The 25,418-nt window shown below is 41.7% G+C and overlaps 1 protein-coding gene across 4 annotated transcripts in view; it reads left to right on the forward strand.

The window, feature by feature from the left end:
* The window catches only part of LOC144679440 (septin-7), a 154,219-nt gene that overhangs the window by 19,782 nt on the left and 109,019 nt on the right, over positions 1-25,418 (forward strand). For 3 of the 4 annotated variants that reach the window (XM_078539820.1, XM_078539819.1, XM_078539822.1), the window contains exon 2: positions 1,379-1,481. In XM_078539820.1, coding sequence (XP_078395946.1) covers positions 1,472-1,481 — 10 coding nt within the window. In that variant the 5' untranslated portion in view covers positions 1,379-1,471. Of the gene's footprint in view, positions 1-1,378; positions 1,482-2,431; positions 2,465-25,418 lie in introns of those variants that run through there. The other variant, XM_078539821.1, reaches the window with a different exon arrangement.

A 25,418-nucleotide genomic window follows, 5' to 3' on the forward strand; every position in this document is an offset into this window, starting at 1 on the left:
CTAGAAATGGAAATAATAATAAATTGCACAGATTCACATACTTCCCAAATAAGGTTCTACTTTGGGGGGAAAAAAAAGTGATTGCAGTCCTCAAGAGGTTTTACATGCCGTACTGTTGATTAACTTTCCTCTGGTAATATGGCTTGAGGAGCACTCAAGTGGAATTGACAGCGCACTAGTTGGGTAACTATATTAAGCATTTAGTACACGGTACTGAAAATGAAACATGAGGCAAAATCTCTGCAAAGGTTCATTAAAAAGCTGTGAGCAACTACTCTTTGACATGTAACTTCAGTAACTTCTTGCTGTGTTTATGAACAGTTGCATCTAAATCTCACTTGGTGGGGAGATGGTGGTGTAGTGGTAATGTCACTAGACTGGTAACCTAGAGGCCCGGGCTAATGTCCCAGGTCACAGGTTCAAATCCCATCACGGCAATTGAAAAGCTGGTCTCAGTAATGGTGAATGTCATCGATTGTCATAAAAACCCATCTGGTTCACTATTGTCCTTTAGGGAAGGAAACCTGCCGTCCTTACCTGGTCTGGCCTACATGTGACCCCAGACCCACAGCAGTTGGCCTCTCAAGTTCAAGGGCAGTTAGGGATGGACAACAAATTCTGGCCTTGCCAGCAATACCCACATCCCATGAAAGAGTAATAAGAAATCCAGAGCCCATGATATCTTTTGGGGTGAAGGACTATTTATGACCTCTGATTGAAGGGTTGGGGGATATGGTTTGGGTATCCTGATTTGTAAATATTGTAGGAGATGGCAGCAGGTAGTGGAGAAGGGGATGAACATTATTAATGTTTAACTCTTTAATTAATTCATGCTGTAACTTAGTGATTCAAATTATCATTGATTAATGCTTAGTACTTTTTTAAAAGTATGATTTGGGCAGGGTTCGGGATTACTCAGTGATTGCCTTTGCAAATGATTTGCAATGCATTATTTTTTAAAAACTAAATAGGCAATGTGGTTATATTTGAATTCTAACTTTTTGATCCTCATTTTCTTTACATGCTCTGCTGGATGCTGCGGGTTTTTACAATCCCATCCTGCTTTGAATTCCTCTCGCTGTGCCATGTGGATGTTTCATTACCATCTGAAATGCTGGACCTGTGGGTTTTCAACTTTCACAACACAGCGGTAAGTATCTGAAGCTACATGCTGGTTTTTAATACTTCTGTACATGATGACCAGTGTCTAGCTTCCTTGGTACTTGTGATAAGATTACAGTTAGGAAGTTTTCTATATATGAATTGTGGATTTAAGTTGCATCACTGTTCTGCTGTCTAGTATATTCTTTCCCGTTGTCAGTGCTATAAGTTTATTGACTTTCTAGTCTAGACACTAAATGCTGTTGGTCTGTTACAGCAACAAAAGAATCTTGAAGGATATGTGGGTTTTGCAAACCTCCCTAATCAAGTGTACAGAAAGTCTGTGAAAAGGGGATTCGAATTTACATTGATGGTTGTAGGTAAGTGATTCAAAATGTATTGAATTCAGCAATTGTTGCTTTGTCAGTTGATTTGTCCTGTGTGAAAGCAAACTGATTTTAAGAAATGGCGTTGAGAATTCTTTGATATCTTAGAGGATACAGACAATTTGGAATGTGACCTTTAAACTGTGCAGACCAAAATATCCCCATCTTATTTTCCCAGAATGAGGTAAATTGGCCAAGTTTACTTGGGGTGCTATAGTTGATTCAGGACCCTGGTTTACGGAGCAGAAAAGCCAGTCATGAATATATTATCAGATGAGAGCACTCATTTTATTGGCTGTTGAGCCCTCAGTGGCCAGATAATCAGACAACATTGTCACTTGCATGGTGTCTGCAGGAGTGGCAACTGGCGAAAAGATGGAGAAAACTGAGCGAGATGGAAAGGATGGCTTCTCGGGATCCATTCTGTTGTGAAAAGGGGATTTGAGTCCAGAGAGAAAGTATTTCGGACAACTGTGCATGAGTGAAGTCTGAATATTTGTAAAGTGAACATTTTGCCACAAGACCGTTGTCAAAAACACTGCGATTAGATCATTTCTGGTAACAGATTGTAATAAACATCCCCTGACTCTGCTAAAAGAGAAGAGTTGATTAAATCTGGCAGAATGGGTGATGCAATTCTTCAAAGCGATATTATTAAAGGCAACTTCAGAATTCCTTCAACGTTTAATGTCAAGTTTCTGATAACATCTCGTGATGTATTTTAAACCATAAACTACGTCAGGGCAAATAAATTCAGGTTATATTAGCATTGAAATTTAGTATTTATTGGCCTAAAATTTGGGATAGTAATGACCGTGAAATTGTCAGCATTGCCGTCATTATCCCCCTGAAACTGGCAGCAACATCTCGAGTCTGCATGTGTGCAGTTAAATGTGGAGATCCAGAAGTCGCTGTTAATGATTCTGTGCTTTTCCATAGGCTGCACTGTTGAAGTCCCCACAGACTGCCATCAATTAGTAAGCACTGAAATTATAAAAATTTGCCCTTTTACTCTTTAGTCCCAATTTAAAAATGCTTGAAAAAGTTGCACCTTGTTGAATGAGTTGTATTTGGTTTTACAATGGCATGCTAAGCTCAGAGTTACTGTTGACCAGCCCCACTAGCCCTTAGTTATTTGATATTTGTTGCATATCAATTTCTTCATTATGATAAATTCAGATAATTTGAAATATCAAAAATATTTCTGCTACCTTAACCCCCAAACTTATTTCCCTGTCTGTAAAATTTTTAATTAAAGGTAAAAAAAATTCAGTGCATTTTACTTCCTGGTTTGCTGTCGTTGAGAATATTTAAGTGTGATTGGCTGTTTATTATTATTGCTGGGTTCCTGAGATCCCCTTGATGTGCCAGATTTAAACTGATACCAGGAAAGGGGAAATGTACAGCACAGAGATCGAGAGATCTCTGAACAGCTTTCTTCAAGAATAGCAATGTGCTGACTGCAAAATCCAAGCCGCTGAATTGAGCATTTTTGAAATGTTTACTGTGTTGAGATCACCAAACCTGCAAAGTTGGTGCATACAATCCCCTTCTAATGCTACTGAATTTTAGTTGGATTTGTGACAGTTATTTTCCTTGAAGTGCTACAGATTTCTAAAATCTCCAAGGATATTTGGGGCATTCTGCACTGCCTCACTTTGCTGCAGTTATATTCCCCTCAACATTCTTGCTGGCCTTTGTTTTTTGCTTTGATTTCCATTAATCCAAGGCTTCTAACCTCATGAGGAAGCTGGAAAAGTAGAGACAAGAGTAAAGAGGAGGTTTGTGTGGAGGATAAATATTGGCTGGCATGAAGTGGTTGGGCCAAGAGGCCCCTTTCTGAGCTGTTCTGTGTAGCACTATTGCAAACTTAGTAAAACTGTTTCCATTTAGGTGGATTTCATTTTGCACTTTTGGGTGTCAATGGAACATAAAGATGATAGATTAAATAAAACATATAAAATTGAAATTAATTTTGTGGGATATAGGTTGAGATTCTATAGTTAACTGAAGCAGATCAGTATAGTGGTGTAACATTTAGACTTGTGGAGACTGAACTCGTGAATTTTCTTGTAAATGGGGTTTATTTTGTTTGACATGTTTATCTTATCCTTTGAGATGGTACAATAGCTTTACTCTGGGAATGTAACTCTGGATTAGTGCTATGTGCTTTGTGGTATACTTGCGTGCTGTACTCTATAATCGTTGCTAAGTTATTTGTGGTGGTTGGCTGTAGTGTACATTGGTCGAAGTGTCATGTTTCTTACGGAAATATTCAAGAAATACAAATATTATATTATGAGGAAAGGTTGGACAGGCCGGGCTTGTTTCCACTGGAGTTTAGAAGAGTGAGAGGTGATTTGATTGAAGTTTACAAGACTCTGAATGGCCTTGACAAAGTGGATGTGGAAAGGATGTTTCCTTTTGTGGATGAGTCCAGAACTAGGGGGCACTTTTAAAATTAGGGGTTTCCCTTTTAGGATAGAGATGAGGAGAAATTTTTTTGAGGGTTTTGTAACTTTGGAATTCTCTGCCTCAGAAGGTGAAGGAGGGGGGGGGTCATTGAATATTTTTAAGGCAGAAGTAGATAGATTCTTGTTAGGCAAGGGAATCAAAGATTATCGGGGTTAGATGGGAATGTGGAAATCGGAACAAGACCGTCAGCCATGATCTTATTGAATGGTGGACAAGGGGCCGAATGGTCTATTCCTGTTCCTATTTCTTATGTTCTTATGTCATAATTAAAAACTGTTAGGCAGGCAGTAGTTCCGAAGGTGGCAGGTATGTATCTGTGCGCATGTGTGTAGATATACATATATAATTGGGGGTCATAATATAAAACATTCGCTGATCAAATAAATAATTCAGGTGAAACCTCTTCACCCTGAGAGTGGCTGGAACATGGAACTTGCTACCACATGGACTAGTTAAGGCGAATAGCTTAGATACATTCAAGAGAAAGCATTTTTATTCATTCACTGTATGTGGGTGTTGTTGGCAAGGCCAGCATTTATTGCGATCCCTAATTGTCTTTGAGAAGGATGTCCATAGGAAAGATGTTAATACCGGTTTTTTAGACAAGTTTATGCTGAAATGACATAACTTCTGCTATTTTGTAGCTACTGGTCAATGTGTGATGCAAGCATGCTTTCGGCCAATACCTTTCCTGTTGCTTGTAGTTGGTCAAACTCTAGTGTTAGAATTGAGCTATTTAGATGCTATTTGGTTTGGCATTGCACTATATGTAGTTTTACTGTAATGACCTTCTGAGCAATTTACCAAGTTGGTTTATTCTGGGACAGTATAAACAAAATACATGGGCATCGGTACTGCCTCCACTGTACAAGTCTCAAACTAGGAGCTGCAGTATAAATACATGATTAGTATGATTTGGCTAGGAAGCTCAGTAGTGGCAGACTTGATATCAAGCACAACTGCATCATTGTGTGGCTAGGAGTCAACATGTGAACTGAGCAATGGCTGTGTCTATGGTAAAGTGAAAAGATCTTAGTGAAGCAGTTTTAGTTTGCAACATTCCAATGGGCTTAACTTTGGTTTTTGCAGTTTATGAAGGAAGGCTGGGAAATGTGCATTATGAACATTGCCTGAAATATGTTATTTTATATAAGATCCAAGTCTATTTCTGGAATCTCTACACTTGGACAAATTGCAAATGTTTGAGGTTAGGTTGTGAGCTGGAGAGACCTTTGGCTGGAAATGCAACAGGCAGCCATGACAATGACATGATCTGGCTACAGACATTTGCTTACTGGCAACTGATGAAAGTCAGATAATTGAGGAAAACAAGATTGATGGGAATCCTCGAGGATATTTAGATTGTGGTAGGGGTCAATAAGGTTGTTTTTAAAAAAAAAACGCATTTGATTCCAGGTTTTACTTGAGCTATAGAATAAAAAAGCTGTGAAAATGTAATAGGGTTACAAATCATGAAAGAATGGGACACAGTAGGTAGAAGCAGATTGCTTCTTGTAGTTGAGGGGTCAAGATGAAATAGATTTAGAATATAGGGGAGGGACATCTTCAGAGTTGGAAGTAAATTTCGCAGTGTCCCAGGATTAGTGGCTGAGGCAGAAACTCATTATTCAATATTAGAGTGGATAGGGTTGGAGCAGTGTGGAAATGTGATTAGAATTATTTGCGTGAAGGGGGTGGGGTGTGGGGTCCCAGTGACCTGTGGTGTAACTTGTATTTTTATGCATTTCTATGGGATGATTCTTCTGAGGTTGGTCTTGAGACAGGTTGGCCACAGGAGAGTTTATTCAAATTGACCTGTCCATGGCTTTGATAGCCAGTGTAATGCAGGAGAAAATTCTTCACCAGTTTTCGAGTCACTCCTTGGCGGGGCATGTTCTGAGTGCTGGTTGCTCTCTGGCACTCCATCTTGATGAATACCTTTCACAGTGGGTCTTCATGATGAGTGCCAGCAACCTACAGTCACTGTTCTAGCCAAAGTGATTGAATGGAGATCAGGAACTGGAACCATGACATTTTATTTGTTCTCGTTCTCCTCCACCACCACCCCCACCTGCCACCTTTCTCTTCCACTGCTTAAAAGATCAGGGGTGATGAAGCCATTGTTGTCAGAGGTCTATTACTGCCCCAAATGATCTACTTGCAGCAGATTGCCCATTTAGCATTGCATCTTTCTGGTCTCTTGGGCTCAACTACCTACTGCATAACTTATGTTTCTATATCTTGAGTCTGAACGTAATGGCTCACCACTGAACAGGCAAATCAGAGACATGGCAAGTTGTGAAACTGAATTCAATAAATCTGCTAATTTGTAGACTGGCAGCAGAAAATTCTGCCACCCCCTGTCCAGGCAACATGTGTATGACTCCAATCCCATTCTGTGATTGACTCTTAATGCCCTAAGATTGACTAGGAATGAACAAAGCATGCTGCCTCATGGCAGCCACCCCACACTCCAGGAACACATTTTTAAAAAAATGTACTTGCCAAAAAGTGAGACAAGTGATAAAATATTCCATCCACTTGTGGTGATCATCTTTTAATTTTCAAATAAATTGGCATCAAAAAGGGCATGATTTCCAGTCCTTTAGGAAAGAACAGTTGGTTGTTTTTATTTTTTTTAAAACGGCTTTGTTTTGAACAGAAATCAAATTTTCCCAACACAAAATGGTGCTAATATATTTTCCTTGGCACAGATCTCTCTTTCTGGGTGGAGAAACTTCCTGCTTTTTTTAGGTTGTAATATGTCACAATTTGATGTTGGGTAATTTTAAATGAAGGAAAACAACATTGGAATATTTCCTGGTTGAACAATAGCTGCTAACCAGTTCCTGACGAGTGGTTTATAGATTCATGTACAGGTGCAGTTTCAAAGGAACAGTTGCATTCACTTGACACACTGCCCTTTTCTCCAGTTGTTTTGGTTGCGTTTTGTTAACAGCTGCATGTCTATATAGCACAGCACCCAAGAGGGAAAGCGTCCAATTTTTCTATTAATGTGAGCAGCTTAAAATCCACTTCTGCTCCAAATTTGTCAGATTCTGCAAGTTAATTGATCCTTATTTATAAGCTGCAATGAGGCTGAATGAAGGCTTACTCCGTGTTGAACTGCTTAGTTTTGATTATAAACCACGTCTGCTATGGCCACTCACGTTTACAACTTTCTTGAGCTGGAATAATGGGCAATTGAGTTACTGACTTCAACAATATTCATTATTCATCGTTGTACTGGTGCGGGAAATAGCTAAGAGGTGAGCTGGATTAGGAGGTGTGCATTTTTCTCTGCTTTGTTCAATGGTTTTTTTTTCTGGTATCAGATTCTTTCACCAAGCTTTACTGGCTGAAAATTATAGATTGGTCAGTGGAGTCACTATTTCTGCTGTGCCCATTTACTGACAGTATTTTGACTCTATCCTGTTCCTGTCACAGTTGACATGCAGTCATTGGAAAATCCAGAATTTGAGCAGTAAACATATGAATTTTGACTTGTAGTTTCAAACCAACTTTAACATTATTTTATTGACAAATGTCAGCTGTAGCTAATAGTGAGAAACACATAATCAGATAGAAAGTAGAAAGATTTTATTTAAATAGAACCTTCTATGACCTCAGAACAGCACTTCAGCTAATTGTGTGACGTGTAGACACTGTTGTAATGTACATGATTGTCATGGTAATTGCCACCATTCATGTACACAAAGCTATGTATAACTCTGTCTTGCTTATCTATGTTACTCTGAGGAGTTGTATCTTGTCCAAAGGTTTTTGTGTACAATTGATTGGTTGTGGTTTATGTTGACTTTAGAATGGGAATCTTTAGCTCTGGTAAAATGTTGAAGATTTTCTGTAATGAAGGGAAAAGTGTTCTTCAGGGTTGCAAAAATTTACTTTCACTTTGGAAAATTGAATACTGTAGTCTTGTCGGACAGAAAGGTAATGTGCAATGCCACTGAATATCACCACACAGCTTCCATTTCTCGCTCTTGGTATCTGTCACGCTGCTGAAATGAGGTTTAGTGCTGGTTTCCTCACGCAGTGGTGGTAGAGGCAAGTTAGATGGTAGTTTTGAGGTGTTATGCACGCCCCTCCGGGGGGTTGCCCATTCTGCCTTCCTTTTGTCTCTGGTGGGTGAATGCATGGCGAGCAAAGGGATAAACTGGGATTATAAAACTAACATGCTACAAACACGAGACCATAGGAACAAGAGACTATCATTCACTCCTTCGAACCTGCTCTGCCATTCCTGATCATGGCTGATCTTTACTTCAACATCATTTGCCTGTCTTTGTTCTATATCCCTTGATACCCTTGTCCAGCAGAAGGCTTTGACATTTTGATTGACTCCAGTATGCACAGCCTTTTGGGAAAGTGAGTTTCAGATTTTCACTACCTTTTGTGAGACAGGATTTCACTCCTTCATGGCCTTGTTTTAATCTTAAGACTGGGAAGAGACATTCAAGGGTTATTAATAAGCCCATCTGAGAAGCTTTACCATGTCCCTGAGACAGGCATTGAGAAGATATGTGACACAATTGCTCCAATTATATAGGGCTTTGGTGTGACCACAGCTTGAGTATGGTGTGCAGTTTTCATCTCCATATTGAAGGCAGGATATACTTGCATTGGAGGTGACACAGTGAAGGTTCACTAGATTAGTTCCTGTGATAGGAATGTTGTCCTATGATAGACTGAGTAAATTGGGCCTACACTCTGGAGTTTAGAAGAATGAGAGATGATCTTATTGAAGCATATTAGATTCTGAAGGGACTTGACAGGGCAGACACCAATGTTGTTTCCCTTGGCTGGGGAATGGAGAACACAGGGCACAGTCTCAAGATAAGGGGTTGATCATTGTGGATTGAGATGAGGAAAAAAATTCTTACTAAGGCTTGTGAATCTTTGGAATTGTCTGTTAGTATCTAATAGGCTGTGTTGGTGAGTGTTAAATACCCAGTAGTTTAAAATTCTTTCGAGTTATCAACAGTCACAGATTGCAACTCTTTCGAGTACAATCACAGTTCTTGGTTTCCGGGAGTGGGACATGAACCCACAACCCTCTGATTCAAAGGCGAGGGTGCTATGGACTGAGCCACAGCTGACACCTCCAGTGGGTGTTGGGTATTGGTTAGTTGATTATATTCAGGTGTATATAAAGAAGTCAGTCAGCACTGGGTGTCTGGTGTTTGAGTGGAGTGGAGAAGTAAGCTCTGTGGTGAGCAATAAACTGTCACTACCAAGGCATCCTAGTCTGTGTCGTCTTCACAACAACCAGGCTCGGGACTTCTCTCACATTGTCTAGAGAGTTGTGGAATATCCATTATGGGGTAAATTTAAGACTGAGGACAGAGTTTTGGTGTTTCTGGGAATGAAGGGATGTGGAAAAGTGCAGTTGAAGCAGAAGATTAGCTATGGTCTTCTTGAATGGCAGTGCAGGCTTGAGGGGTTGAATGGCCTACAATTTCTTATGTTGTATGGCACTCTGAGCAGTAATGAGCAGATCTGAGATCATTTCATTAAGAGGGTGGTGAATGTTTGGAATGGGCTGCCCTCCAAAGGTGATTGAGGTTGATAAATCAGTTATTTTATGAGGGAGTTGTACAAGGACATGCAGTTGAGGAATATTGGCAACCAATTAGGTATTCTGTTTTTGAACTTCGGAGTGTGATCAAAATAATCTTCCCTGGTGCTCCATATTTTGTTTTTAAGTACTACAACAGATTATATTTATAGCCCCTTTAATGTTATAAAAAATCCCAGGGTGCTTCGCAGGGGTATTATAAAATGAGAAATCAGGGCAGAAGACCAAAAACTTGCTCAGAGCTTGGTTTTAAGGAGTCTTTTAAAGTAAGAGAGACAGTGGTTGTGGGAGAAGATTCCAGAGCTTCGTGCCCTAGTAGCTGAAGGCACAGCCACTACTCGGGCAGTCTAGGACTGGGAGGCACAGTTTCAAACTAAGGGTTTCCCAAATAAGACTGAGATGAGGAGGAATTTCTCCTCTGAGGATCATTAATCTTGAGAATTCTCTCCCCCAGAGAGCAGTGGAGCCTGGGTCATTAAATATGTTCGAGGCTGATTTGGACAGATTACTAATGTACAAGGGAGTCTAGGGTTATGGGGGGCAGGCAGGAAAGTGTAGCTGAGGAAGGTGGAGTTGATCAGATCGGCCATGATCTTATTCATTGATGGAGTGGGCTTGAAGGGCCAAATGGCCTGCTCTTTTTTACGTTTATTATATTCAATGGTGGAGTGACTAAAATCAGGGATGCTCAAGAATTGGAGCAGCACAGATAACTCGAGGGCCGTGGAGTTGGAGGAGATTTGAGCTAAGTAGGGGTGAGGTCATGGATGGATCTGAAAACCAGGACAAGAATTTTAAAATCAAGTTGTTGCGTAAATAGGAGCTAGTGTAGGTCAGCAAGCGTAGAGTAAGAGGTGAATGGGATTTGGTGTGAGTTAGGACACGGGCAGCAGAATTTAGGATGGCCTCAGATTACAGTGAGTAGAGTTTAGGAGGCCAGCCAGAGTGCAGTGGAATAGTTGAGTTTTGAGGTGACAGGCATGGATGAGGGTTTAGCATCAGATGAACTGAGGTAGAATTGAGAGATGCCATGGAAATGAAAGTAGGTGGTCTTAATCATGGCATGGATATGTGGTTTGAAACTCATTTCTGACTCAAATATGACACCAGTCCGGTTCCGATTCAGGCAGGTGCCAGGGAGAGGATGATGCAAGGAAGCCTGAGGACAATAGCTTCGGCCTTCTCCAGTATTTAATTGGAGGAAATTTCTCTAGGCCTTCATGAATATATTAAATGTCATGATATCCCCAGGGTTTCGGTGAGCACAATCTCATGAAATTGTGTACAATATCCAGTTCAACTCAATAGAATCAGAGGGATGGCCATTTGGTCTACAGCAACTTCTTTATCTGCTACTGCAAGTTCACATTCAAATGTTGTACTAACAGGGGTGGGATTCAAAAACACCTACTTAAAGCAATTGGAGCTTAAATCCAGTGCTTTATAGCACTAGCAGTGCCACAGCTAATGAATTGTCAGAGGAGTTCTATAACTATTTGCCCTGTAGACGTTTCCAAATTTTGACAGACCTGAAGAGAGCATTTCGATGTATTCAATGAGATAAAGTTACTGGATAAATCGGTTAGTCACTGGTTTTAGTTGAGGGAGGAACAATGGGAAATAATTTCAACCAAGAAGTATATTGGCTTGTGTAGTTAATTTCAACCTATTGGAAAATGGGACAAGCTTACATTTATATAGAATCTTTCACCTCCGCTATTGCCAAGTGTTCTACATTAAATTCAAATTACTTTTGAAGTTTTATCCCTGTGTAGCATGGCAGTCAATGTGCAGATAGCAGGATCCCTTAAACAGCAATGAGATAAAGCAACAGCTATCACTAATTAAACTTGCAAAGAGCTCCACACTCTTTGAAGAGTAATCTTTAGCCAGAGTTGTTTAAGCTAGTAGATTGCACAGTTAGTTCTGAGACTAATGGACTCATTTTTAATGGACTTTCACGTGAAGTTTTCAAGATGATTGAGTTATCTCATTGAAGTTGTGCGCAGTTGTTAACATTTAGAAATGAAAACCGCTTGGAGATATATGGAGTTTGACAAAAATAGTCATTGAACCTTTTCCACTATACTGCTCATTGTGGTTCCCTTCCCCACCATGCAAAATAAAAAATTGCTTATAGCGACTATTACTTCTGGACTGGGCTTAGTCGTTGGAGGTTTCAGTAAATGAGCTTTGTGGTTTCCCCTGTTGTGTGAAATTTCCTTAAAAGGAAATATGCCAAGTTATTATTTTTCATCCAATTAAGACAGTGTTAACTCGATGAAAACCTGTTGTTTGTGGAGAAATTGGATTTCACTTAAACCAATTTTGACCCTTTTGTGATTTCTTTTTAAGAAGACAACTTTTACTGACATTGCCCACAGCTTTTTATTTAAAGTGAGGGCCAAGGTTGGCTGAAAACAAACTCTTGTTAGTGTGTTGGTATGGCCTTCATATGGATGCATATTGCAGTGGACTTAGTATTCCAAGTGTGGGAACGAGTGTGTGCATTAGCAGCAACTCTCCTGCTGAATATTCAGAAATGAGGGAAAGACCTGAAGCGAAGGGTACTCAAGTTTGTAAGCTGGAGGGTGAATTGGAACTGCACCAAAAGTGAATAATCTTCATCAAAAGCTATTAGAGAGGAGCAGCTCTCCTGGAGATCTGGGTTCAGATCTAGTTGAAGTGGAAAAACTTGTTTATAGCACACTTGTTTGAAACTTTGGCATTTTGTTTTTCAAACTGCTGACTGGTGGAAGCTTGCAGTAGATAAGCATGTTTATTCCCAGTTATTTGGAAGTTTTGAATATTTTAGATCAATAAATTACATTGTCTATTTTCATTGCATTTAAAAAAAACCACAAGTATGAAAGTGTTAGTAGTCATAGCATTGAACTCTCAATCCAATGTCAACATATCGACTTGTGAAATTAATTCAACAGATCTAGTGATCTGTGGGCTAGCAGGGCAGTTTCCTTTTAAAAGCTATTAGGATTCTGCTTCCGTCATTCATGTACTGGACATTGCGTGTCCTTACAACCTTCAGCTCTTAAACTCTTCCTTAATTCCTCTGGCTATTAAATTTCTGCTGTCCGGTTACTGACAAGTGGAAATATTTTTTCATGATTTACTTAATCAAAACCCCTCAGTTTTGAGCACTTACTCATCTTATCTTGATTCTTCATTGTTTTCATGAATAGGGCTTTAGTTTCTCTTGTCTCTCCTCCTGCCTAAAGTATTTCACATTTCTGGTGTCACATGGGAAGAAAATGTCAAAATATTTGATATAGTCGATATTTTGTAATATCATTTGCCAAACCTGCTGATCCAGGATCGTTCATTGTTGCAACCGGTTTCTGTGGTTGAAGATGTGAGGCAATATTCTATGCTCGAAGCAGTCACTTTCTACACAATTGGACTTGATTGTCTAAAGGATGTTTGACATCTGGCTCTTGAGCAATGAAATAGTTGAGAATCAAGTCCAAGTACAGAGGAGAGCCTGGTAGTGGATTAGTAGTATTGTCACTGGGGACCCGGGTTTAAGTCCCACCACGGCAGATGGTGGAATTTGAATTCTGTAAAAATGTGGAATTAAAAGTCTAATGATCATGAAACCATTGACGATTGTCATTAAAACCCATCTGGTTTTCTAATGTCCTACAGGGAAGCAAATCTGCTGGCCTCACCTGGCCTACATGTGATTTCAGATCTGCAGTCATGTGGTTGACTGTTAAATGCCCTTCGAAATGGAGGAGCAAGCCACTCTGTTGTATCAAACCACTAAAATGTCAACAAAAAGGAATAAAACCGGACGGACCACCTGGCATCGTCCTAAGCACTGGAAACGACAACAACAAACCCAGCCCTGTCGACCCTGCAAAGTCCTTAACATCTGGGGGCTAGTGCCAAAATTGGAAGAGCTGACTCACAGCCTAATCAAGCAACAGCCTTACAGATAATGTCCCAGACACCATCACCACTGTTCCTGAGTATGTCCTGTCCCACAGACAGGACAAGCCCAGCAGAGGTGGCAGCACAGTGGTACACAGTAGACAGGTAGTTGCCCTGGGAGTCCTCAACGTTGACTCCAGCCCCTATGAAGTCTCATGGCATCAGGTCAAACATGGGCAAGGAAACCTCCTGCTGATTACGTGCACTGCATTCCGCCCGCCCCCCAAAGTTGATCAATCAGTGCTCTTCCATGTTGAACATGCTTGGAGGAAGCACTGAGGGTGGCTAGGGCACAGAATGTACTCTGGGTAGAGGATTTCAATGTCCATCACCAAGAGTGGCTCAGTAGTACTACCACAGACTGAGCCCTAAAGGACATAGCTGCTAGACTGGGTCTGTGGCAGGTGGTGAGGGAACCAACAAAGAGGGAAAAACACACTTGACCGCATCCACATCAATCTGCCTGCCACAGATGCATCTGTCCATGACAGTATCGGTAGGAGTGACCTCGGCACAGTCCTTGTGGAGACGAAGTCTTGTCTTCACATTGAGGATGCTCTCCATCATGTTTTTTTTATTTATTCATAGGATGTGGGCTTCGCTAGCTGGGCCAGCATTTATTGCCCTTTCCTAGTTGCCCTTAAGAAGGTGGTGGTGAGCTGCCTTCTTGAACCGTTGCAGTCTATATGGTTGTAGGTGCATCCACAATGCTGTTAAGAAGGGAGCTCCAGGATTTTGACCCAGCGACAGTGAAGGAGCGGCGATATATTTCCAAATCAAGATGGTGAGTGACTTGGAGGGGAACTTCCAGGTGGTGGTGTTCCCATCTATCTGCTGCCCTTGTCCTTCTAGATGGTAGTGGTTGTGGGTTTGGAAGGTGCTGTTGAAGGAGCCTTGGTGAATTCCTGCAGTGCATCTTGTAGATGGGTACAGACTGCTGTGAATGTTTCTGGATGTGGTGCCAATCAAGCAGGCTGCTTTGTCCTGGATGGTGTCGAGCTTCTTGACTGTTGTGAGAGCTGCACTCATCCAGGCAAGTGGAGTATTCCATCACACTCGTGACCTTGCCTTGTAAATGGTGGCAAGCTAAGGGGAGTCAGGAGGTAAGTTATTCGTTGCAGGATTCCCAGCCTCTGACCTGCTCTTGTAACCCCAGTATTTATAAGGCTAGTCCAGTCCAGTTCCTGTTCAATGGTAGCCAGCACCTGGAAGTTCCCCTTCAAGCCACTCACCATCCTGACTTGGAAATATATCTCCGTCCTCACTGTTACTGGGTCAAATTCCTGGAACTCCCTCCCTAACAGCACTGTGGGTGCAGCTACACCATAGGGGCTGCAGCAGTTCAAGAAGGCAGCTCACCACCACCTTCTCAAGGGCAACTAGGGATGGGCAATAGATGCTGGCCCAGCCAGCGACACCCACATCCCGTGAATGAATAAGAAGAACTGTGGAGGTTTACAGCACAAAAACCATTTAGTCTGTTGGCTCCTTGCTGAAGCATTTCAAATCCTTCCTAACCCCAGCCACCCTTTTCTCTCGCTAGTCTTGTATTTTTTCTCTGCCTCAGATATTAAACGATAATGAGCTGCAGGATAGTAGGGGTGTGGTATGGCAAGGTGGGGGGGGCAACATTGATAGTAAATTTGAACAGCAAAGATTATTCATAACAAAGCTGAAGCGCAACACTCGATGAATTGCTCAGTTGCATAAAGTTAAATGGGGTTTCTCCACAACATTTGATATTGTGTTGTATAATATTTTTGGAACGCTAGTTTGGAGTCGTCTTCCTCCTATAAAAATTGCCTAGCCCTTCATGGGTCACGTGAAGTACGTGGGGCATGGGAGATTCGGGGCAATCTATGCAAATTAGTTTTGTTTCTTTGATTGGGATTCCTTTGTCACACCATGCGAAGGATTAGAAGTGTGGTTTTAGTTCCCGTAATGAGCCCTTGCTGTCTTTATTTCTGGGTGAAGGGATTGTATGAGAGAAAAACAATCCAATGCTGGTTTGGGGCTTTAGCAAAGAAAGGAACTGATCACACGATAATGCTTGCATTCACTGTGACTTCTGCAAAGTGATGGGTATTTAGTATTGAATCATGTTAGCTGCAGGCTATGTAGCCAGTTAAAGAGAAAAAAGTCAAATATTTCCATTTAGTCTTTAAAATGCAAGTAATTTGCTTTCACTGATTAAGGTGGAACTTTGTGTGGATGACAGTAATATCTGATTGGAATGCCACATTTGTCCTTGTTTTGGAGCCCCTGAAACCATTTGATCGTGTTAAGTTTGCTGCATTTTACATCACAATCCTATGTTTGAAATTCATGTTTTTTCAAAAATGAAACCATTTGTCCAGCAGTAAGAGAAGCAGATGACATTGCATTAAAGCCCCTGCCTCTGCAGCATAGCCAGTTGTTTTGCAAAAACTATAATGTAGTATTAACGGAATGAAAAACAAATGAGGTGCAAATTCAAATCATCACGATTTGTTTGAGCAGCCACCAAATGCTGAAGCGTTAAATGTTTTGACCAATGTACTACCAGCTCCCAGTAGAATTCAAATGGCTTTTAAGGCAACAATGGCAGCTTCTTAAACTGCAATGCTTAGAAATGCAATATTGACTAGAACATTGGTGGCTTGGGTCTTGTTTCATTTAAATATTCAAAAATTACTGATAATATTTGGCTAGTTTGTGAAACGGCACTCCTTGTCTGGTGTAAATTTTAAGATTGTCTCCACACAAATCATTTGAATCAGCACTATAACTGTACAAGAAGATTACTTCATATTTGCCCATTAAGGGCATGTGACTTTGTAGTGTTCTCTGGATGGCAGTTTGCCATTTTAAAATTTTTCCTCCTTGGTTCACATTATTCCTTATTGCGCTGTCAGTCAAACCAGGACCTTCTCACTACGTGCTGAGGTTCTATCTATCCCTGGTGTTGTGAAGGATGAGTTTGGCCACGTTGCTGCAGAACGCTCCATTTTGTTGGACTGTTTCGTATCGCCTGCCCCTTGTGAAAAAGCTTGTGCAGGAAGCAACTTCGACCACAAGTCTATCAGGTAGTGGTTCCCTGAGCAGACTATTGAAATAACTTGGCAGAATGGCTCATTGCCAGAACTTTGAAATGAGTACAATGACGTAGCTTGGCTGATGGTGAACAGGGTCCTTCCCCTCAATCTCTGCGTGCTGTCATCGTGGCATGTGTGGTGGGAAAGAGGCTTTTGCCCACCTCCTACTGGAATGTTCCTTTGTGAACAAACCCTGGAAAGAGCTGAAGTGGTTTTTGTCTAAGTTCACCCCGAACACTAACATAATGCAGGACTCTTGGGCTTTATGGGCTGTTCCCAGGGATACATGCCAAGATAAAGATCAGCTGCTGCTGGAGGCAACTGAGTGAAAGATGCTTTTTGGTCTGCCTGAAAACTGCTGGTGTTCTAGTGCAAAGAGCTGTCGATGACCAAGTGCGCTGACTGGCACATTCCAAGATCCAGGACTGTGTGCTGAGGGATGCACTAAAGCTTGGGCCATCTGCCACAAAGGCTCAGTGGAGAAAGGCCAATGTCAATGGCCCTCCCACCACAGTATACCAAGGGGCTCGAACTCATTGTAAAATCCCTTAGACTGTGTGCACCAGAGAATGTTTGGCGTGAAATGTAAGTGGACGTTGCAAATATAACCTGTAATGACAAGTGAAGTGGTGCATTTCATGCACTGTTTTGAAAGAAGCTGATCAGCACTGCACTTAATGTAATGTACCTATGCAAATTTTGACTATATATTTTTGGGAAAAAAAATCTGAACATTCTCAATCTGTTTAACGAGGTTATATGTAGCCATCACCTGTGGCAAGCAAAGGATCCAGTTGATTTAGATTACAATGTGGATTTGCCAGTGTGTTCAGGCTGGTGCATAAACTGTAGACTCAAATGAATATTATTGTAAACAAAACAAAAACAGAATTACCTGGGAAAAACTCAGCAGGTCTGGCAGCATCGGCGGAGAAGAAAAGAGTTGATGTTTCGAGTCCTCATCACCGTTCAGCAGCACTGAGTAAAGTTAGGAGACGGGTGAATTATTGTAAACAAATTGGTTATAATGCAGAGTAATAACTAACCTGCATCACATTCCTGAAGTTTTTGGGAGGAGAAAGGCTTCATTATTTCACATCCACAAATTTTACTGAACTTGTCATGCTTATTGGATTTCATACTTGAGCACATCAAATTCTTTTTTTTTAAAAAAATGAAATGTGCATGGAAATGTTAGTGACCATTTCAATTGTGTAAACTTCAATGCCCGAACTAGATTAAAAATGCCCCAATTTGTTTTAGTGAAAGCTTGCTGTTTTTTTTCCCTCAATTACAACCATTTACTCTAGGCCTGATGTTTTAGAATGGCACAGGACAGAAGGGAGCACACTCATGCTCATTCCTTGGTCGAGCTATCCAATCAATCATGTCAAAGGTTATTACGGAAAATAAAAGCTCATGGGGTAGTGGGTTACACATTAGCATGGATAGAAGATTGGTTAGCTAACAGGAAACAGAGAGTAGACTCAAATGGGTCATTTCCAGGTTGGCCAGAAGTAATGGTGTGCCACAGGGATCAGTGCTGGGACCTCAACTTGTTGCAATTTATATCAATGACTTGGATGAAGGGACAGAAGGTATGGTTGCTAAATTTGCTGATGATGCAAAGGTAGGAACTAAATTGTGGGAAGAGGACATGAGGCTGCAGAGGGTTATAGAAAGGTTAACTGAGTGGGATAAGATCCGGTGAATGGAGTATAATGTGGGCAAATGTGAAATTGTCCATATTGACAGGAAGAATAAAAGAGAAGCATAGTATCTAAATGGTGAGAGATTGCAGAGCTCAGATTCAGAGGGATCTGTGTGTCCTAGTGCATGAATCTCAAAAGGTTAGTATGCAGGTACAGCAAGTAATTAGGAAAGCTAATAGAATGTTAGTGTTTATTGCGAGGGGAATTGAATACAAAAGTACAGAGGTTATACTTCAGTTGTAAAGGGCACAAATAAAAATACCTGGAAAAACTCAGCAGGTCTGACAGCGTCTGCGGAGAGGAACACAGTTAATGTTTTGAGTCTGTATGACCCTTCAACAGAACAAAGGAAAAAGGAACTCATTTCTTGCTATCTTGACTCCATTCTCTCTCCTCTTGTCCTTTCCCTTCCCACCTACATCCGTGATTCCTCTGACACCCTACATCATATCAACAATTTCCAATTCCCTGGCCCCAACCGCCGCCTCTTCACCACGGACGTCCAATCCCTCTACACCTCCATCCCCCACCGGGATGGTCTGATGGCTCTCCACTTCTTCCTCGAACAGAGGCCTGAACAATCCCCATCCACCACTACTCTTCTCCGTCTGGCTGAACTTGTTCTCTCACTGAACAATTTCTCCTTAAACTCTTCTCACTTCCTCCAAATAAAAAGTGTGGCTATGGGTACCCGCATGGGCCCCAGTTATGCCTGTCTCTTTATGGGGTATGTGGAACATTCCTTGTTCCAGTCCTACTCCGGCCCCCTCCCACAACACTTTTTCCGGTACATCGATGATTGCTTCGGTGCTGCTTCATGCTCTCGTTTGGACCTGGAAAAATTTATTAATTTTGCTTCCAATTTCCATCCCTCCATCATTTTCACATGGTCCATCTCTGACACTTCCCTTCCCTTCCCTTCCTTGACCCCTCTGTCTCAATTTCTGGTGATAGACTGTCCACCAATATCCATTACAAGCCTACCGACTCCCACAGCTACCTCAACTGCAGCACCTCACACCCCGCTTCCTGTAAGGACTCCATCCCATTCTCTCAGTTCTTTTCCTCCGTCATATCTGTTCTGAAGATGCCACTTTCAAAAACAGTTCCTCTGACATGTCTTCCTTCTTCCTTAACCGAGGATTTCCACCCACGGTGGTTGATAGGGCCCTCAACCATTTCCGGCCCATCTCTCGCGCATCTGCCCTCACACCTTCCTCTCCCTCCCAGAACCGTAATAGGGTCCCCCTTGTCCTCACTTATCACCCCACCAGCTTCCGCCTTCAAAGGATCATCCTCCGCCATTTCCGCCAACTCTAGCATGATGCCACCACCAAACACATCTTCCCTTCACCCCCCTGGCGGCATTCCACAGGGTTCGTTCCCTCAGGGACACCCTGGTCCACTCCTCCATCATCCCCTATACCTCAACCCCCTCCCGCGGCACCTTCCCATGCAACCGCAGAAGGTGCAACACCTGCCCCTTTACTTCCCCTCTCCTCACCATCTAAGGGCCCAAACACTCCTTTCAAGTGAAGCAGCATTTCACTTGCACTTCCCTCAATTTAGTCTACTGCATTCGCTGCTCCCAATGCGGTTTCCTCTACATTGGAGAGACCAAACGCAGACTGGGTGACCGCTTTGCAGAACACCTTCAGTCTGTCTGCAAGCATGACCCAGACCTCCCTGTCGCTTGCCATTTCAACACTCCACCCTGCTCTCATGCCCACATGTCCGTCCTTGGCCTGCTGCATTGTTCCAGTGAAGCTCAACGCAAACTGGAGGAACAGCACCTCATCTTCCGACTAGGCACTTTACAGCCTTCCGGACTGAATATTGAGTTCAACAATTTTAGATCATGAACTCTCTCCTCCATCCCCACTCCCTTTCCGATCCCCGTTTTTTTTCCAATAATTTATATAGATTTTTCTTTTCCCACCTATTTCCATTATTTTTAAATGTATTTCCATCCATTGTTTTATCTCTACCTTTTAGCCTATTTCAATCTCTTCCCCCCACCCCACCCCCACTAGGGCTATCTGTATCTTGCTCGTCCTGCTTTCTACCCTTAATGCCACCTATTAGCACATTCCTTAGATAATATCACCACCTTCAACACCTCTTTGGCCTTTTGTCTATGACATCTTTTGGCTATCTCCACCTATCACTGGCCCTCTATCCAGCTCTAACCACCCTCCCCTTAAACCAGCTTATATTTCACCTCTTTTCTATTTTTCCTTAGTTCTGTTGAAGAGTCATATGGACTCGAAACGTTAACTGTGTTCCTCTCTGCTGATGCTGTCAGACCTGCTGAGTTTTTCCAGGTATTTTTGTTTTGGATTTCCAGCATCCGCAGTTTTTTGCTTTTATCAGTTGTACAGGGCATTGGTGAGGCCACATCTGGATTACTGTGTATAGTATTGGCCTGTTTTTTTTAAGAAAAGATGTAAATTTGTTGGAAGCAGTTAAGAGAAGGTTTCCTAAACCAATACCAGGAATGGGCAGGTTGTCTTATGAGGAAAGCTTGAACAGACTGGGCTTGTATCTGCTGGAGCTTAGAAGAATAAGAGGTGACTTGATTGAAACACAAGATCCTGAGGGGTCTTGACAGGGTGGATGTGGAGAGGATGTTTCCTCTTGTGGGAGAATCTAGAACTAGGGGTCACTGTTTAAAAGTAAGGGGTCACCCATTTAAGACAGCTGAGAAGAAGTTTTTTCTGAGGGTTGTGAGTCTTTGGAACACTTCCTCAAAAGGCAGTGGAAGCAGAGTCTTTGAATATCTTGAATGTTGAGCTAGATAGATTCTTGATAAGCAAGGAGCTGAAAGGTTATCTGGGGTAGGCAGAATGTGGAGTTGAGGTTACAATCAGATCAGCCATGATCTTATTGAAAGGCAGAGCAGTCATGAAGAGCCGGATAGCTTACTCCTAATTTGTATGTTCGTAACCTATTCTTTTTGGAATGTTAATATTGAATCTGCTTCCACCACCTTTTCAGGAATTGTATCTAAAATGACAACTTGCTGAGTTTTTCAAAAGAAAGTCTTGTATCTTGCCAGTCTATGCCCTCTGGTAACTGACCTTTCTGCCATCAGAAGCAGTTTCTCTTTAGTTACTCTATCAAGACCTTTGTTCAGGCAGCCTGTTTCCTGCAATTCAGCTTTTATTCCAGTTCACATTCTGTTATTAGTTTTTAGTTCTGCAGAAGTTTAATGCTCCATCCTTGACATTAAGCTTATTAAAACAATGTCTGCCACAATCATGTACAAGAGAATTTGGAAGGCATCTTATGGTTAATATATACTGAAGCATCATCAACTATAAGCACCACAGTGCAACTTATTTGAATCATAGAATAGTTATAGCACAGGAGGAGGCCATTCTGTCTGTCCTGTTCATGCTCTCCAAGAGCAAATCAGCCAGTCGAACTTCCCCATCCTTTCCCTGTTGTCTGGCAATTTTCTTTGATTGTCCTTTCTAAGTTCCTGCATTCCCCTTGCCTATTCTAGTTGGAAACAGCATTCCTGATGCAACTGGAGATCCGGCTATGAACCCGTTCAGTTCAAAGGTGGCTAATTTTCTGTTATATTGACCAGTTTACTCTTTGCTCAGTGCTGGTTCTAGTTTGTGTTTTTCAAAACGGCACTTTTAGAGTAGTAAGATCAGTTCCCATTAATTTTTTTTTACATTTGTAAACTTGCTTTCTTTTAGATTGTTGGAAACTCGGGAAAAATAGATGTTTTCTGGTATCATGGTAAATTCTGCTGTAGTGACCTTTTAGTAACATTTCCCTTTGTTGTGTTGGAAGATTTGAAGATTCATGACTCCATTTCAGTTGGGCGTAATATATATTTATTTTCTTTCATAGGATGTGGGCATCGCTGGCTAGTCCAGCATTTATTGCCCATTCCTGGTTGCCCTTGAGAAGGTGGTGGTGAGCTGCCTTCTTGAACCACTGCAGTCCATGTGGTGTAGGTACACCCACAGTGCTGTTAGGAAGAGAGTTCCAGGATTTTGTTCCAGCGACAAATATAAAAACCAAGAATGAGAAAAGTCCACTTGACCAATGGATTCTCCATCCTTTAGTCCTGTTAATGCATTGTTATTTTAATATGGGAAAAGCTCATACAGGAGAGTTTATTTTGCCTATTCATTCGATGTGATGCCAGGTGGGGAAATAGATTCCTGTCCCTCCCACAACAGATCTTAGTTGGCTGGTTGAAGTGAGTGTGTTCCATGGTTTGGGTCTCATGGCCACAATCGCACTTTGGATTGTCCCTCATCTTCCACTTTTGGAGTGGGTGGTTGCATCATCCATGCCCTGTGTGGATTTGCCACTAGCTGTCCACTGTTTGGAAGCACAGTTGAATCCAGGAACCTCTTTATATCTGCCCACCTTGGATAGTGGGTTGTTGCCAGAAATGGCTGCTGTGGTTTTAAATGCTGTGTTGGTGGGTTTTTCAAGCCTTTGTGAATGAGAAGATCAGTGTTGCTCATGACTTTCTTCATCTCATGGTGCATGATGGCGTTGCGGCAAGTGGCAGGCAGCATAATGTGGGATGGCACAGGGAGCCACTCAGTGGCCCTAAACATCCATGACCCTGTCCTGTTGGTCACATTTAGCTGCAGGCCCACAATCTTGTGTGTAGCAGCTGCAATGTCATGAGGCACAATATTAATCTGCAGGAAAATGTCTAGGGTCACTGTTGTGGATGTTGTGTTCTGGCTGTGCTCCCCTGTGATGTTTGTGAGTTTCTGGACCAGGTTCACAGTGGTTTTTACTTTTTGGTAAGTGTGCATGAGATGAGGCGGATGACATCTTGGTATTTTTCGCTGGGATCTTGGGTAAGCCAGTTTCTGCAGAAGGAAATGTTGAGTTCTTTCCTAGTGAAGTCATCATTCAGATGGAATGCCAACAGATTTGACCATCTCTGGACTGGGGTGAAGTAGCATTCAGAAGGCCCAGATTGCTGGTTAGCGTCTTAGTGCTTCCTCTAGCATTGATGTCTGTATCAGCAGTGCTATGTCAAATCTCTGGGATTTGATGCAGGCATATAAACCATATAGATGTCAAAAAGGCTGGTCTGAGGTCCAACTCATGTAGCAGACTATTGGTGAGCGTCTGTGTTCAGCTGGTCTCGTCACCAAGATCAATTCGGAACTTAGAGCCGCTTGTTAGCGTGTTCAAAAGACTGGAAAGTTTTGCGGCATTGAATAATTGTTGAAAGCTTCAGCTGCGGGCTTTTGAGCCGGATAGCGTCGCAGTTCCATCATCCTCTGGGTGCCGTCTGACTTCTCCCGAATGTCTTTTTTTTGCAGGTGGGATGATACGTTTAATATTTGCAGATTATTTGATTACAGGGACTGTCACAACAAAACCAGATCAGGAATACTTCTCGTAGGAAATACTAGATAATTACAATCAATTATAATTTTCTTAGCATGATTCTTGGCCATTGCTATATTAATCAACCTGTCTGGGTCAAACAGCTCTTGTGCTTTACATGGCTTGGTTAGCAAACAGAATACATCAGTAAAAGTAAGGGCACTGCTTAATTTGAGAACTGGAGAGCAACCCATAATGAAAATTTGTAAGAAACTTTGCCATTATATTTGCTGAAACCCTAGAGATAGCACATATGGAAATCCCTTGAAATTTTGAAATGACCATTTTAAGTTATTTAAATCAAACCCAAATACATTTTTGTTAATGGATTTGTTTGCCTGAACTATTTTGCGCTTTGCACTTAGTTTGGAGAGAGATCTTTATCCCATTTTTCTGGCAGAAGAAATTCACTTGGGTGCTGAAACTAGACCTAGTTTATAAAACAATGCCAGATTCTGAGTGTGCTAATCTTTCTAACAAAGTGTCCAAGTTCTTTCGAACTTTTGCGATCTGCCCTAGTTGCCAATGTGATGAACTCTACCACTAGGAAACGATGACAACAAATGTTGCCTTTGTTTGGTGCTTTTAACATAGAAAAACATTACAAGGCAGTTCACAGAAGCGTACTCAGACAAAAATTGACACCAAGCCAAAAAGGTGACATTTGGAGGAGCAGCTAACAGCTTGGTCGGGTGGAGTTGCAGAGTGGCTGATAGAGGGAATTCCAGCCCTTAGGACAGAGATGGCTGAATGTACGGCCGCCACTGGTTGGTCAGAGGTGATTTGAGAAAGAGTTCTCAGGGTTTCAGGGCGGGAGAATATTGTGAAGAGGGGGCAGGGTGAGCCCATGAGAGGATTTAAAGACGAGTATGAGTATTTTGATAGTAAGGATGTGGAGAATTTGAGACTAGGGGCCAATGTAAGTCAGTGAGCACATAGGTGAGTAGGACAGTGCAGATTAGAATACAAACAAGAGTTTTGCATGACCTGAAGTTCATGGAGGATAATAGGGTTGGGGAGCCCAGCAGAGAGTTTTCCCACTGATTCCCATTGACTCCAGTTTTGCTAGGGCATGATCTTATTGAATGGCGAAGCAGGCTCGAGGGGCTGAGTGGCCTATTCTTAATTTATATGCTCGTATACATATATTCGTAACAGTGAAAGTTTGAAGTACAGCAACATGAAATGATACAAGTAGGCTAAAGAACAGGCTAAACTGAAATTTACTGAAGTCATTTATAATATAAATTAAACTTAATATCATAATTTGTAAACAATATATTCCTTGTGTTATTTAGCAATTGGTCATGTAAAGTCAAAATGAAATACATTTTTAAAAATTTAATTTTTTTAACTTACATTTTTAAAACAGAAGTATTGTAGGTCGTAGCATTGTCTGAACTGTAGACAAAAATGTATGTGTGTACACATTCACAATGTCATGCTGCTGGACATGTGTTAGATATGTTGGAGGAGCTCAGTCCACATCAGCTGGTTCAGAGTACTGACAGACCCTGGAGGATGCTGCCTGCTGCAAGTGCAGCTGATCTTGGGCAATCAATAGAGATTGAAGCTCCAGCCTTTTGGATTCAGTTCATCTTTCATCGGTTCTTGTGACCAAGTTTGTTAAAATACGTATTTTCTGCTGATACTTAATGTAGAAAAAAGTTTCAGACTTAGCTTGAATTTGTACAGTGCAAGTATGAGACGACCACCTTGTGCAATGTATTGATTTGTT

This window comes from Cetorhinus maximus, chromosome 4, assembly GCF_964194155.1.
Source record: "Cetorhinus maximus chromosome 4, sCetMax3.hap1.1, whole genome shotgun sequence".
Taxonomy (NCBI): Eukaryota; Metazoa; Chordata; class Chondrichthyes; order Lamniformes; family Cetorhinidae; genus Cetorhinus; species Cetorhinus maximus.